The sequence below is a fragment of the Poecilia reticulata genome, chromosome 9 (assembly GCF_904066995.2).
Source record: "Poecilia reticulata chromosome 9, P_reticulata-male-v2, whole genome shotgun sequence".
NCBI classification, from domain to species: Eukaryota; Metazoa; Chordata; class Actinopteri; order Cyprinodontiformes; family Poeciliidae; genus Poecilia; species Poecilia reticulata.
Genome location: NC_088838.1, coordinates 9,338,761 through 9,354,005, shown reverse-complemented (window position 1 = coordinate 9,354,005; position 15,245 = coordinate 9,338,761). Strand labels below are relative to the sequence as shown.

The 15,245-nt window shown below is 40.8% G+C and overlaps 2 protein-coding genes across 2 annotated transcripts in view; one reads left to right on the top strand and one right to left on the bottom strand.

The window, feature by feature from the left end:
• The window catches only part of dock5 (dedicator of cytokinesis 5), a 67,703-nt gene extending 63,759 nt beyond the window's left edge, over positions 1 to 3,944 (top strand). Inside the window, exons 49-51 of the mRNA XM_008417532.3 lie at positions 1,398 to 1,557; positions 1,803 to 1,921; positions 2,088 to 3,944. Coding sequence (XP_008415754.2) covers positions 1,398 to 1,557; positions 1,803 to 1,921; positions 2,088 to 2,171 — 363 coding nt within the window. The 3' untranslated portion in view covers positions 2,172 to 3,944. The remainder of the gene's footprint in view (positions 1 to 1,397; positions 1,558 to 1,802; positions 1,922 to 2,087) is intronic.
• An 8,407-nt stretch (positions 3,945 to 12,351) lies between these two features.
• Positions 12,352 to 14,953, bottom strand: tas2r202 (taste receptor, type 2, member 202). Its single transcript, XM_008417533.3, has one exon. It carries the CDS (start codon positions 13,439 to 13,441, stop codon positions 12,464 to 12,466), a length of 978 nt encoding a protein of 325 aa, XP_008415755.2. The 5' UTR covers positions 13,442 to 14,953; the 3' UTR covers positions 12,352 to 12,463.
• Positions 14,954 to 15,245: the final 292 nt, after the last annotated feature.

Sequence of the window (15,245 nt, the reverse complement as noted above, 5' to 3'; positions counted from 1 at the left end):
CTTGAGTATGAGTTTTCTTTTTTTCTTTTTATTTCTTGTAATCCACAATGTCCCACAATGCTTAGGGGAATTATGTGTTTAGTTTATGGCAAGTTTTGACAAAAAAACCCAAACCCCATTAGCTTTAGTAACAATCAAGTTTCACCAAGGGAGTGTTGTGTTCAGAGTTATGTGGCGGGTTTATAGAGCCAGGGTTTCCGCCCATCCTTAAAAAGTCTTAAGGAATTTTCAAGGCCTGAAAATGTCTTAAATTCTTTCAAAAAGTAAGTTGGCCTTTAACAAGTTCATCACAGATCTTAAATATTTTAATATTTCACATTACATATACATCTGTTTCTTTCTTGTGGAACATTTCTGTCAGGCAAAAGTTTGAGTCGCGCTCAGACTTATTCATTGCGTTCTGTGATTCGAGACGGTAACTCACTGCTAACATACCCTTGCTAGTAATAAAAAGCTAACTAGCTAGCTTTTTTGTTTGCGACTGTCTTGGGCAAATACACATTTATCGCCAGTCGGTTGGACAAAGTTGGTGCATTTATATAGCTCTTAAGTTGTGCTCATAATGGTCTTTAAAGTTTTAAATTTGAGGAATAGAAACCCTGTTATAACTTTACCCTGCTATAAATATCTCTACATCTCTCCATTTCATTCTGGAACGCCCAAATAGTCCCTCTAGCTGAATCTGGGTCTTTTATTATGAGATGAAGCTACACACGTTTAACTAACTTCAGTAACACTTTAATTGAAGGGGGGTGAATAAGACTGACATAACACTGTCATGAACATGAATAAGTCTTCATGAATATTTATGACTGTTGTCATAAAGCATCATTCGGTAAATTATGACACTTTTAATACAAAGTTGACATTATTCAAAATGTCTTTATGACAATTTGACATTAACCAATAAATCATTACTGTTTAAACTTTACCTTTACTAACATAAAGTTACCTAATTTTTAAAGTGCAATCAGTAATACTTGTATAACAAATTTATGTCAGTTTTATGTCATGTTTATGACAGTCTTATTCACACCCCTTCAAATAAAGTGTTACCCTAACTTCTGATGGCAGCTGGTTTCAGTGGATTTTATTTAGGGGTCCAGAAGGAAACAGGGCTCAAGTGCAATGCTGCACTTTTGTGTTGTTCATTTTCAGAACCATGTATCCCTTCGCTTTTCATCTGCCATCCGTTTGGCTCTTGGTCTTGATTTGTCACATAAAATACCAATACGTTTGGTGAAGTGTGAGCACTTTTGCTCCTTTGAAGTTATTCTAAGTGTAATTGTGAAAAACTGAGCACTTCTTTATGGTTTTCTGTACTTTTCTTGGAGTTCTTATTTTTTCACTCCTTTTTTTTTTCTTCTTTTCTTCTCTCCCCCACCATCACCACCCAGGTTTCACCAGACAAGCAGCAGAGACCCAAAAGTTTGCAGCTCGGTGACAGACGGCTCACCCTCTCCCTTTTCCAGGGCGTTTCATCCCAGCTCAGCCTGTCTAACCAACTCAGCCCGCTCGCCGCCTCCCCGCACACTCCAAACACGCCACGCAGCTCCAGTACGTAGCGAACAGCTCCTTCCTCTTCTGAGAAGCACCACACTGCACTTCTCCCCCTCTTAAAGTTCTGCTTTTCCACACAATAAAGGGGGGGGGGAACCTGACAGACTTTTCTTTTTTTTTTTTTTCTGGGGTGTGTAAAGCACATTCTGGTCTGCAGAGCTAATCAGGTCACACACACATTCACAGACGGATGTGGTCTGAAGAGTTTTTATTCCTCCCCCCTCCCCCCCTCCGTTCGCTAGGTTATTCATCGCTCCTCAGCGACAACGATGCCAATACCATCGACACCCCAGGGACTCCCCCACCCATGCCTCCGAAGAAACATCCGCACGAGATTGACAACCTCGCCGGCTCTTCAGAGGTACATCTGCTTAGAGGAAATAACAGCCCCTCCCTGATGCATATTTAATGGCTAGTAAACGTGAATATACTCCGTTTTTTTGGGGAGTTTTTTTTTGTGAATTGTATTTTATTTATATTTAAAGTCTTAACACGAACCTTCTTCTGTGTTTTTTCCCCACAACCAGTTCGTCCCTCCGCTACCCGTGAAAATTGAGAACAAGCCTCCCCCGCCTCCTCCGAAGATTCGAAAGTCAATGTTCCCCTCGTAAAGAGCAACACCCCAGTAAGGCAACACCTACGCACCGACCTTGGGAGTTTTATTAATTCCCTGATTTGGTTGTAATGAAAGCGCAGACGTCTCGTTTTGGACGTCACGGAGACGCCACAGTGGGGGTCACAGAAGAGAACCGGAACGTTGAGGGGAGAGGCAGGGCTGGCTTGATTTCTTTATTTCTGTTTGTTTTGTTTGAGTAATTTGCTTCTTTTCAGTTCACTTTTACTTCCAAGCTGTCCTCCGCTCTTAAATTTGAGTAATTATCGTAGCGTTAAGCTGGGACGGGAAGGATCCGTCGTCAAAACAGCAGAACCCGATGCATGATTTGGGATGTGATTTAAGGTACAATCTTAGGCTCTGTGGGCTTATTAAGGTAATGAAAGACTCATTCCCTCAAGATGGGTCACAGCAGTGCATTTTCTGTTTAATCAGTGGCAAACAAATGGAATGAATAATGGTACAGCGTCATGTTTTTATTTTTATGTTTGTGTATGGAGCGACACTGGATGACTCACTCTCCCTCTAGCTGTTTAACAGCGTTCCCTATACAAAGAACTGCATTAGATAAATGTCAAACTTGACTAATATGCAGGGATTACCATGTACAGAAGGTAACTGTTGGTCTGAAGCGGAGTTGGTCTGCGTCTGTTGATTGTGTTCCTGTTTTATTTGTTGTTAGCGCAGCCTTTCATTCCGACCCGCCGAGGTTTCAGAGACACTGGATGGCATTATTGAATGTGCTGCAGATTCTGCGCTTGTTGCTTATGTCAAACCCAACCTGTTGATGATGCACTACGCTGCAGTAGCTGCTGGTGTTTATTGGGAAGTGTTGTCAGAAAAAGAAAGAGGAAAATAATTTAAAAAAAAGAAACACTTGATACCACTGTCAAACCTGCTTAAATACAGAGCCGGAGCCAAAAAAAAGCAAACAAAACTAAACTGGTTTTTGTGACTGCGATTCGTCCACGTCGGATGCTTTTAGTCTGCTTGGTGCGAAACCTGACGTTGAAAACCTGACGGACTTTTTTCTAAGTGGCATGTATAGTTGTGTTGAAGCTCCCTAAATACGCCTTTAGACAATGGTTCTCCAACTTTTTAGAACATCCACCATCTTGCTAAATCCCTAGCTTTCTCACACCATCCTCTTCACAAACATGTTGATAGTCTCTTAACAGGATTTGGATTTTTTTTTCCATTTATTGTGTCATGAAAGAAAAACAGAGTTTTCTGGGTCCATTTTTCCTATTAGCTATTTCTCTTAATAAACAATGTTGCATTGTAACAAACCACAAATATATACATTTCTAACTTTTCTGGAACTTTGTCATTTCACCTCTATATATGGACCTTGTTTATTCAGGAAAAGCACACAAATGTGGTTTCAACTTGGCACTTTTATTTTTTATTCTGATGAATCTTCATCCCAATAATTCACCACTATGGCGAAACCAAATAAATAGAAATATACTCTATGTCCTTGTGCAAAACATGGCATGTATAAAAAATGTTGGCAAGTGGATAATGCACCACATACAGCGTTTTGAAATTGGCTGTTTATGGGTAAGTGGTCGCAAGAAAGAGGGACAAAGTGACCAGTCATTATTTATATTTGAAGCCAAAGCAGCAACATTCTGCTTTTTTTAAGATTTGCAAACAAGCACAATGATTACAAATCAACATTTTAAATCGACTTCGCAACTTCTACTCACAGTTAGAGCAGTTAGCATGGTTAGCATCAGAAAATCTGCAGTTAGAGAATGCAGGTCTCTACTTCCAAAAAGCTGCCGAAATGTCCAAATCCACCCTTTCCCATGACGGACAGGTTGACTGCTTTAAAGAATCAAACATAGCAACTTTGGCTTTTTCTGTTAGACCCTCTTGTTTCTGCTGAAAGACTTGCTCTCTCTCACTTTATCGCAGCCCGTTTGACCCTCGAAATAAGAGAATTTATTTTTAAAACCTTCTTAGTTCAGGAATTTGCAAGTTTATAGTTCCATAGTCGATTTCCAGATGCTGAAATTCTGAGTCGGGGAAAAAAATCACAGGTTCCAACATAAAATATGGCTGCCTCACATGCATGACTGATAGTTCAGATGTATCTTGTTAAACTGTTTGCACAAACATTATGCGACCTCTGTTGATGAACATACTGCTAAAGTATTTGAAAGTCCAAATGAAATGCATTTCTTTTAGCGTCCCTTGCTAACTACGGTTAGCCTGAATTTCCGATTCATTGATTAGCAATTCCTTTATTATTTTATTTTTCTTCTTAACTGTACTGCAACTCTTACTGGTGTTCCAACTCGGCAAAGGAGAACAGTTGAGTTAGAGCCAAGGTACGACACAAAAGGTAAATAACATGCTAGCTACCAGAGCTACTTCCTGCTTATCAGTTAGCTCTAGTACTCTTCTCCACTACTTTCTATGTAGAACAAAAATGAACGTAAGTCTTTTTTTTTTTTTGTTTGGCTCTCATCGCCTCTTGCATCTACATTACTTGGTGTGTTCACAAACTCGGTGCAAGTACAGTAATTGATACCAAACTTTCCTAACAGTCACGCTAAAGGCAAACCAAGATGGCACAGCTTGAGAGGCACGGCCTTTAAAAATGATATAAAACCCAAATTAGATCTTGTTAATGAGCACATTTATGAGGGTTTGGGTCCTCAGTCGCCGTGCTGAGCATGTCTGCTTCAGGCTCCCGGTAAATATTTATTGCAGGGGCATAAAAGTTTCTTGTCAGGAAAGTAAATGAGCAAAGTTTCCAAATGTGTGTGTGTTTTTTTTTTTTGCTGGGACTTTTAACGGAGCCATAAATACAAAATGTCTCTGGAGGTCACTTTAGCTCGAAAATTCAGGTGTTGTTTCTGTTAAAAAAATTAAAAAAACTTCTCAGAGATTTGCACAGCGGGTGTTTACATTATGTTGGAAGCAAAGTCATTTTACCGAACACTGTAAATCTTTTTTTTTATTATTATTGTTATTATTTTTAAATAAGCAATACAAATGATGTGCCTTCAGGGTGCTGAATCTGTGAGTGCATGCTGTTTTGAGAGAGATCAAATGGAACTGAATAATCATGTCATTGCTGTTAATTTTCTATTTTTAGTCTGATGTTTTACAAGGGATTAATGTCGTTGTATAGAGCAGATTTCTTTAAAAAGCAGAAATGTTTATGAACAATGATTCCACAGACATATAGTGATATTTTTTATAATGAACAAGCTGTTGACTGAAATAAAATAAAGATAAAAAAATAAAAAAAGCTTTAGTATGTCTCCTTTTGTTTGAAAAGTGTTTCCTCTCCGTTGCTTAAGTGCAGATGTGTAATCACAGAGAACACAGGTTATTCTCTGTGGGCACTCGGATAGTGCTTTGGATGCTGATAGCGTGACAAATTACACATTCAGTTTCAACACATCCAACAAGCCGGCATAAAGGAAAATAAATAAAAGAAACAACCCAGGTGATTTATGCTTTTCAAATACCACGGGTCAGATGAAGGTAAATGATGCCGCTGTAGCTCACGGTGATTCACACGCGGTTCGTTATCGACTGGGGTGGGGTTTATAAGATGTTTATGGAGGATGCATGCGTTTGTGTGTGTGCGTGTGTGTGTGTGTGTGTGGTGGGGCTTGGGTCTGGCTAATCAGGATTTTTAATGGCCTGTACCCCTCCTGTCAGATTGTGAGGTAAGGGAGATAACTCTGCCAGGAAACCTCAGGAGCAATGAACACTTGTACTGATGTTCGCTCATGCAAACAGAGCAGTGTTGTAGCTGCCAGCTTTAACTAGATGCTCAGGAACTCCTCTGTGGAAATGGGCCTGCATAATGCAACGTGCTTACAGCTTCATGCTAAATTGATCAAAAAAAAAAAAAAGCATGTTATTTGTAACAGTATCGTTCTTTTTATTCCTTTTCGTGTCTTTCCAGCTTCTTTGACAGCTCGGGTTGTGTGCCTTTGAGTTCCTTCGCCGTCTAAAGATCGGACATGTGTTTTGTTTAAACACTGTTGCAAACTTTTCTGAGAAGTTGAGAAAAAAAAAATCATTTTTATTTTACATTTAGTACAGTCACAGTATTGGCTCCACTGAAAGGGACGTTCTAATACTTCAGCAGAAGCAGCACCACCTATTGGACGACTGCATCTTCCGTTGCAGGAAACTTTTGGAGATGGTCGCTTCCTGTTCCGACATGACTGTCAAACATTTCCCACAAACACGCTCCCAGGTGAGCGGGGACTGTTATAGACGTGGCCGCATCATCCGGGTGAGTAAAGAAACGGCTGTGGCTGAATTTTACACAAATTGAACAAGCTAAAATATTTGGTATTAAAGTTCCTTATCTCCATGCGTATGTCCTTATTTTCCATCTCGCAGAGCCGTTGTATTCCCATCATTCATACAGCCACAGCAGCACAAGGATGATACTGATCACTGGAAAGAGAAAATGGACAAAAATTTCAGTCTCTAGATGTGCAAGGCTGGTTAAAAAAAAAAGAAAAAGAAAAAAAGAAAACCCCCAAGACTTGCAGCTGTAATTGCAGCAGAAAGTGGTTCTGCAGAGCATCGACTCGAGGTCCTGAATACAGATGCACACCACACCTTTAATTTGACAAATGATTTAAAAAAAATTGTTTTAAACGTGACATGACAAAATGTAGCGTTTACGTCCTTTTTTTACATCGTCTGATGTGCATTCAACTCATTTCATCAGATTCTCGACACATTGAGGTATTCAAACTGGATTAAAAAGCTCATCAAGCAGCCCAAAATTTTATTTTGTTTTTTTTAAAGGGAACAAAAGCGTCTCCAATTAAATCTGGTCTGGAACCTATATATAAAAATGTTCATTATCGGGCAGCAGTTTCCTCCAGCGGTCTCATCTTGGATGTGCGCTCTGCTGGAGGTTTTGTGGTACCTGTGTGCAGAATAAGAAAATCATCTCTGTAAAAATTCGTTCAGGTCAGGGTAATGGTTTCAACCACAGCCTTTCAGTGCTGTTTCTGCTCTGTTTCCCTTGTTTCTGTTCATGTGTGCGTGCGTGTGCGTGTGTGTGTGTGTGTGTGTGTGTGTGTGTGTGTGTGTGTGTGTGTGTGTGTGTGTGTTTACTCGTAAACTGTAGGCACAGCTTGGTGCTGTGTCTGTCCAAGGAACACACAGAGCTGTCTCCCTGAAGCAGCATGTTTTTTTGTTTTCTTTTCTTTTTTTCTTTTTTTTTAAATCAACACAGCTTCTTCGTGTGTTGCATGGAGAAACGCGCTGCTGTGATGCGTTTTAGGGAAAAACGAGCAGGACGCTTTACTTAGAGAGGAATGAACCACGTGAGCACGTTTGTCACGTAGGAAAGTTTGAAACATTTTAATTTTATTTTTTTCAGATCTGAAAATGTATTATTTAATCTCGAGATGAATGGAATTCATTAATGTGTAATCTCTTAGTCAGCACTTGGTATAAAATTTCCTCACTTGCACTGGCTGTAAACCCTGGAAATCAGACTTTTTTCCCCAGCAATCCTTTTGCAGGGGAAAATATATATATGTCATATATATATTTCTTTATCCTTTTCTAGATGTTTCTGGCAACGTCAAAACTGTAATGTTAAAAACCTTTTATTTGGATTCATCTCTATACAGTTGTTACTTAAACGATTTTATTCTCCTTGTTCAGACCTCGGTAAGCTTTCTAAATAACTCCGCTAATTTCTGAGTGGCTATTCCTTTATAACATGGATTACATACTTGAAATGAACTCTCCTTAGAATATTACATATCGGTAACCTTGAGCGCAAAAACAGCTTGCAGTCAGAAACATCATCTCATCTAGTTTTGTTTTGAAACCATCCCCTCCTGAAAACCTTAACAAAAAGGTAAAAAAAAAAAAAAAAAAAGGAATTTTCTTGTATTTTTCTTTTATGTCAAGTGGAAATGCAATCCTTAATTCATATTCTCAGATGGGTGCCTGATGTCACAAAGTTGCACTTTCTAGGAGAAGTCGGGGAAGAATCTGTCCAGACTAAGAAACACTGGAGAGAGACATTGATCGAACTCTTGATTAGACCTTTAATCACGCAATGATACTCTGAATGTTCGACCTCATTTCCCTTTAAGTATTTTTAATTCCAATTTTGTTATTTCTATCCAAATCCGTCTCTTCAATGGGTAAGAGGCAGAGTACATCTTGGATAGGATGCCAGTGTAATGCAGGGGAACATAGAAACACACACACACACACACACACACACACACACACGTTGTCACTATGAAGAGTGACCGATGAAGCTAACATGCATATTCTGTGGGAGGAAGCAACAACACCCAGAGAGAATCCACACACGCATGGGAAGAACATGCAAAGTTTGTTCTTCATTAGACCAATCCTCATTTTATGATTGGAACAAAAGACATGAAAGCTAAGTTCGCCAACTTCAACCCCAACCTTTACCCACCCAGTAAAAACCAAAGTTTATGATCAACGCACCAAAACTGTTGACTTATCACGTCCACTATATGTTTAGGTAGTGTAAATGTGGTTGTATTTTTTCTGTTTTCTGCGGTTTTGTGATCTTTTAGTGTTTTCTGAAAAAGGTCGTGACCTCTCATCCTCCAGTCAGCAGAACCCCGTCCAGCAGTGGAAACGGAGCGCTTGGTACTTATGTGCTAACCGCTAACGTCCAGAAAGAAAGAGAGAGAGTGGCGACTAGCCGTTAGTGTCCTGAGAGATGATCATCAGATTCTGTTGAAGTTACCTTATTACAGTATTTTCCGTCCAACCCGACCAGAACCCTGAGGGTTGAACTGAAACGTTGGTTTTCTAGTAGCGGTGGTTTTCAAAGCGGGGGCCACCAGGGAGCGCTAGGGGGGCCGGAGGAAAGATTTTCAAAAAAATAAATAAAAAATTTAATCTTGAAAGTTGAAATAATTTGCTGAAGTCTCATCTTTCACAATTTATTTTCAAATTCATCAAGCTCATTTGCTCCTCCAGCTAACGAGGCAGAGCGAAATGGAAACGTTTCTGACACTAACGACAGAAGCATCCAGCAGGCCTGCCTTGGAGAAAACTGCATTACAAAAATGAATCATATGACAGCATTTATGCAATATAAAAGTAAAAATTATTGAATAGTGAATAAAAAAAAAAAAAAAAAACATGCCTAGAGTTGTTGTTTCTTTAAGTATTTTGTAGCATCGTCTCTTGGTTTCTGAAGGAGGTTCCTGGTCAGAAGCTAATGCAGTTTGGGGTACAGTCTGGTCCTGGTTCTGTAGGTCCATAAGCTGCTGTTTATGAACCAACCTGGATTGAGATCAATGAAACATACAATAGCTGCAAATTTCGCTTAATTCGCCCCTAAACACAGAAACACTTCAGCTGCAGAGAAAACTTCTGACTTTAACTTAATCAGGCTGCTAAATGCCCGGTTCGCTACAGGCAGTCAGAGTCGGTCCCATCGACAGATATAAACAATGTCTCTCTTTATATCAGATATCCTGATATAAGACAAGGTACTGCGACTGTCACCGCGAGTCGCGACGCAGCTCAAAGTCCCGGTACCACCTGGTACCACCTGGTACCACCTGCTGACTGTTTGCTCTGCTCCTTAACATTTCTAGGCGGGTTAAAGCCGCTGCTGACGGGTTCTGGGCTGGAGGTGAGCGGCTGTAAATAGAAGTTATTGCAGCTGAAGTATATAAGAGCTAAAGTTGGTGATGATCTGTAGAACTCTGGATCACACGGTAAATTATTGGAACATGAATTGCTTGGATATCCTAAAATACCTTTTTTTAACAAGCTTATATTTGTATAATATCAGCTCCTTCTTGAGTTTCCTGTTGGTCAGGGATCCAAATGAATGACTCAAGGTTGAGGAATCTCCATAAGAAAAATGTGACACATCCAACATTTAGAAGTGTCCCTTTCCGAAAATGTAAAATGGCTCAATGATTTATGCTAAAATGATCAATCTGTCATGCTCACTGGTAAAAATGAATGTGGATGAATAATTCAACCATAAATTATTTGTATGTAACTGTAATATTTAGTACATTTTTATTTTACAATGTAGATAAAAATTCATTTTATAAGTTGATCTTACAGATGCTTTTTTTATTTATTATTTAGTGAAAGATTGGATTTGTTTTACTTGTGTGAAGTGCAGCCATGTTGGTCAGCATTTTTATTCCATTTGACCCGCTCTCTCGCCTCTGTCGTGTTGGGCCCAGCTCCTTCCTGAACGCCTACATAGACTGGTTATAAAAGCAGAGGCCTCTGCACAACTCAATCCCTCTGCATCAAAGGAAAATATGCCCTTTCTTACTGTCCACTTGACTGCTGGAGGCACCCCGTCCCTCTGTGTGTAGCCGGATTAACCGCATTATTGTCTCCCGGCTTTGAACTTCACTAGGTGGTGCCAAAGCCTGTGAGCTAATGTAGCATCGCAAACAAGTCCGCCGCGCGCGCCTTTTCTTTTCTTAAGAAACTTCTGTTTACTCAAAGTTTTTTGAGTGCACTTTGACGCTCTGTTTTCTCACCACACACACACAAACACACACACCCACACACACGCACACGCACACACACACAAATTTAAAGCTACACAGTAAGGGGAGCCAATCAACATGCAGAGGAGGATGAGGACCTGCTTTTCTTCATCAACTTTTCCGTTTTCTCACTCGGAGTGTGTTCGGCCTGGAACACTTCCAGCTTACAAGCGGTCCGACTGAGGTAGAGGGGACCTGGCTGAGGAAAACACTCTGTCCTGGAAGAAGAAGGAGGAAAAAAATCAGGTTGTGTGTGCGGTCTTGTTTTATTAATATGCTCTGTGCTCTCACCGCGGCCACATGTATTTTTTAACATGTTAGATGGGCACCGACTTGCATCATGTCCAGCCAACCATGCTCGCAGATAGACTTCCCGGGGCCTGCCTATTATTTGTCCCACTGAAATATTAACACTTATCGCGCCGAGGTAGATAAGGTTGTGATTTGCGTGGCGTGGCGCTGTTACCTGTCTGCTCAAAAGAAAAAAAAAGGTCGGCGTTTGTTCCTTCCCTAACAAGCAAACTCTCTCTCTCTCTCTCTCTCTCTCTCTCTCTCTCTCTCTCTCTCGGGAACCTGCGGCGCAGCAGGACATCAGTCATTACTGAAGCAGTTAGGAGAAAAGACCTTCAGCACAAAGCTGCTCTGCCTTTCATGGAGCTTGACATTTTCCACATTTTGTCACATTATACGACCGCGAACTTGAACAACACAAAGAAATGCATTTTTTTGTTTTGTAGCGTGGGATTAAAATGATGCATGTTTTTTTTCTTCTTTTTAACATACACATAGAAATCTACAAAAGTTTATTCACCCACTGTACCAGCAGGTAAACATTTGGTTAGATTTATGGAGTTCATTAACTCTGACCATCACAGTCATTTTCAACATTAGTTTTCAACCATATATATTGTTTTTTTTTTTGTTGCTTTGTTTTCATGTAGGCCAAAAAAATAATTTAAAAATGGTTTTCAAATGACTAGAGCACCTTCTTCCACACGGTTGCAGTGTCTTCTGCTTCTCTTTGGTTTTCATGATGATTGATTGTTCATGATGTGGATTTTTGACCTTTCTTAAAATTTTGGGCAGAACTGACTGATGTTCTTCTAAGGCCCTTATAGAGTTGCTGTGGAGATGGATTATCTACAAAATATATCCTACAGACAGCTTGGTTGAACTGGATTTTATTCGAGGGGATTAAAATTAAAGGGTCAGAACAGAAACGCTTTAAGACTTTTACAGTTTTCTTACCATAGCCTTCTGATTTACAGTCATGCACGACGGCAAACTCGTTGTAGCTAGAAAAAAAGATTAATCTCAAAGGTTTTCTAGAAAAAAAAACAAGAAAAATTTTAAGTTTAAAAGTATAAAATTTGCTAAGAAGAAATAAGACATTTTGAGATTAACCTACAAGTGTGACCATTTCAGAAATTGAAAAGTTAAAGCATTGCTAGAAACAACTCAAGGGTTTGAGATTAATATCATAAATGTTTTTTAGGAAAAAAAATAATGGACATTTCTGAATTTGAAAAGTCTAAAATTGTCCAGTTTTTTTTTCTAGAACATTTCTGAGATTAGTCTCAAAATTTGAATTTTTCTTACCAATTTTCAACCTTTTTTTTTATTTTTATTTTTTTAGCAAATTTCAGAGTTTACCAAATTAACTTGTGTTTTTTTGCTGTCTACAATTGTAGTTATTCACGATTTTGTAACATGACAGAAATACAAGACAGGTGGCGTAACATCTGCATGTTCAGTTTTTAACCTTTGGAGGACTGCTGGGTGGAGCTTTTTGCTCGGGCAGCTTCAGGCAGGACAAACACGGATACGCTTCCAGGCAGGTGTTGATGTCGTGTATCATCGTCTTCCACAGAGTCTTCTTGCCGTAGATGAGGAGCATGGCTGTGACAGTCGCGTAGACGGACGTGATGAAGAGCGTGATGGCCAGGGAGTTCTTGTGTTTCACCACGACCTCGTAGTTGACGTACAGGTCGACGGCAAGGAAGATCAGGAAGTTCCCCACCAGGGCCAAGGACATCTGGACCACCCGCATCTCCGAGCCGAGCTTCGGCGGGTGGGCGCCGTTGGTGCTGGCCTTCATGTGGCGCAGGTGGATGGCCAGGTGGACGGAGATCGAGATGCAGCACTTCAGCATGACCATCCCGGGCAACACGTCCGAGAGGAGCAGGAAGATCACGTCGTAGACCTGACCGACGGTGGACTCCGGCAGCAGAAGTCCGCAGTCCATCTTGCTGGTGGCCTCTTCCGTTTGGTTGTCCATGTGGAACACCACCAGGATCGGCATGCAGGTGGCCAGGCCAAGCAGCGGGATGACGAAAACCGCCAGGGTGGCGTGCTTGAGGATGGCGGCTTGGATCTGGGTGTAGCAGTGGTTGGGCGTGCTGACCAGCTTGGTGCTGTAGTAGAACGTGAGGAAGCTCGTGTCCCAGATGATGGTGAACTTGAAGCTGGTGATGAGCACCAGCAGGACGGTGTAGAACATCCTCATGATGTGGCAGTCGCTGTCCACCTCGTCCATGGTCATCCAGACGTAGCACATTAGCTGGTAGGTGACGTTGGCCGCCGCCAGAGCCATGATGATGATTTCGCTGGGACTCCTGTCCTTCTTCCCCGTCTGGTTCCACAGAGTCATCAGAAAGATGTAGACGTTAAAGAAGACGGTGGTGACGGCCGTGAAGCCCGTCAGCACCCACAGGCCCAATTTGCTCATTCCGAACGTATCGGGACTCTCGGCACCGAACGCATAGGAGCCTTAAACTGCGCAGAGTAATTCAATAACGGCGCGTCAGGCGTCTTTGTTGGGTTTAGGGGGAGGAGGGAAAACTCTGCGGCGGCTCGATTTCGCTGCGTTCAGAGAGATGACAAGGAGGCAAAAAAAAAAATAAAAAATTAGGTTCCCACACTTCAAACCAGACGATTCATCACTGGTGTGACAGAATAAAATTGGCCACAGTCACTGTCAGAGAGGGCGCCTCGGGACAAAAACCTCATCTTTGGCTTTTGAAATACAGAAAACAGACCCAAATAGGTTTAGATAAAGTCTTCCATTACGGTTTAATCAGAAATTTAGACAGTAACGTGCAAATCGAGCGTAAATAAGGCAACGAATGTTTGCAAAAAAAAATTTCTTACCTGAAATGAAGCTCCAGATGAATTATTTCCCACTTCTTTTAACTCTAAAAGTTTTTAAATTAGTAGTTTTATCTGCAAGTGAAGCATTCTCCTGTCAAAGGTGAAGCCCTTTGAGTCAGAAATGCCCTCAAGGATTTATATCAAAGCATCTAATTTGCATGCCTTCTGACCTCAGGTAAGTGGTGAGGCCCAATTTGCATGGACTCTGGCTGGGCTGGATTTTTCCTTGTTGTGGGTGTCCGGCTACCTTACTGTACGTCCATCAGCGCTGCGTGACGGCTCAGTCAGCCCGCAGACCGCCGTCTACCACATGCAAATGGTTGTTCCTGCAGCGGCGCCGCACATTTACAAACCACAGACCAGCTGCACACCTGTTTACCTGATAAGGGAAGCGAATAATCACAAAATTACCTTTGGGAGGCGTCCTTGTGCAGGCGCCTTATCACTGTACGCCGTGCGGTGGAGGAGGTGAGGTTTGTGGACAGACTCTCAACAAGTCTGAGCTCTTTAAATGGAAGGTAATTTTATCTCTTTGGATGATTTTTATTTATTTATTTATTATTATTATTTTTTTTTAACTTGCAATGATGTCCAAGGATGTACGAAAACAGCTTCTGTATCAAACAGGGATGAGAAATTGTTCATTTTCAAATTAAAGACGGGTGCTGTTTCACCGGGGACGTCCTGCAGCGCTCGCTTGTTTGCATCCCATAGATAAAGGCGTAGTTTCTAGTGACATCACATTGTCATTGTGCAAATTCGTTAATTATTTATACCTTTGGTAGATTTATATTTTTGTGTTGGTGTCTTTCAGCATGTGTGAAGCTTTTTGCATGTTTCCACCAGAGTTTGGATTATTTTGTCTCTGGTGATGAGTTCCAGATTTCTGAGGCTGCCATCACACTGATCTGTACCTCCCTCCATAGATTCTCTGTCAGATTAAAGTTGGGGTTCTGGCCAGGTCCGCTGACGCTACTTTCAGTCAGCAGAAAAATGTTAGTGAAATTAAGATTACTTTAAACTCAAATCTGCCAAAGTACGAACAACTTTGGGCCAAGATGAAGATGGTCAGTTTCTATCAAGTGACTCCTAGAATACTGAAAATCCCCTTATTCTTGAATAAACGACTGCGGTAAGACGTATGTTTTTTTTGTTTTTTTTAGCATTTTTAAAAAAACTTTCAATATAATGATATTTCCGCAAAATTTACTTAAAGAATCTTGTATGTTTTGTAGCAGTGGTAACAGATTTATAAATGGTTTGTAATTGTTACCTGCAGTAGGCGCCGCTGTTTCTCTTTATTCTAACTTTGAATACACTGAGATTGTTCTGACAGTTAATGACTAGTTTGAAAATAAAAAATGGATTTGTGCCATGTTGAA

What these genes read in the sequence shown, in the direction of transcription:
- tas2r202 (XM_008417533.3), bottom strand. Translation starts at nt 13,441, where the DNA reads ATGAGCAAATTGGGCCTGTGGGTGCTGACGGGCTTCACGGCCGTCACC.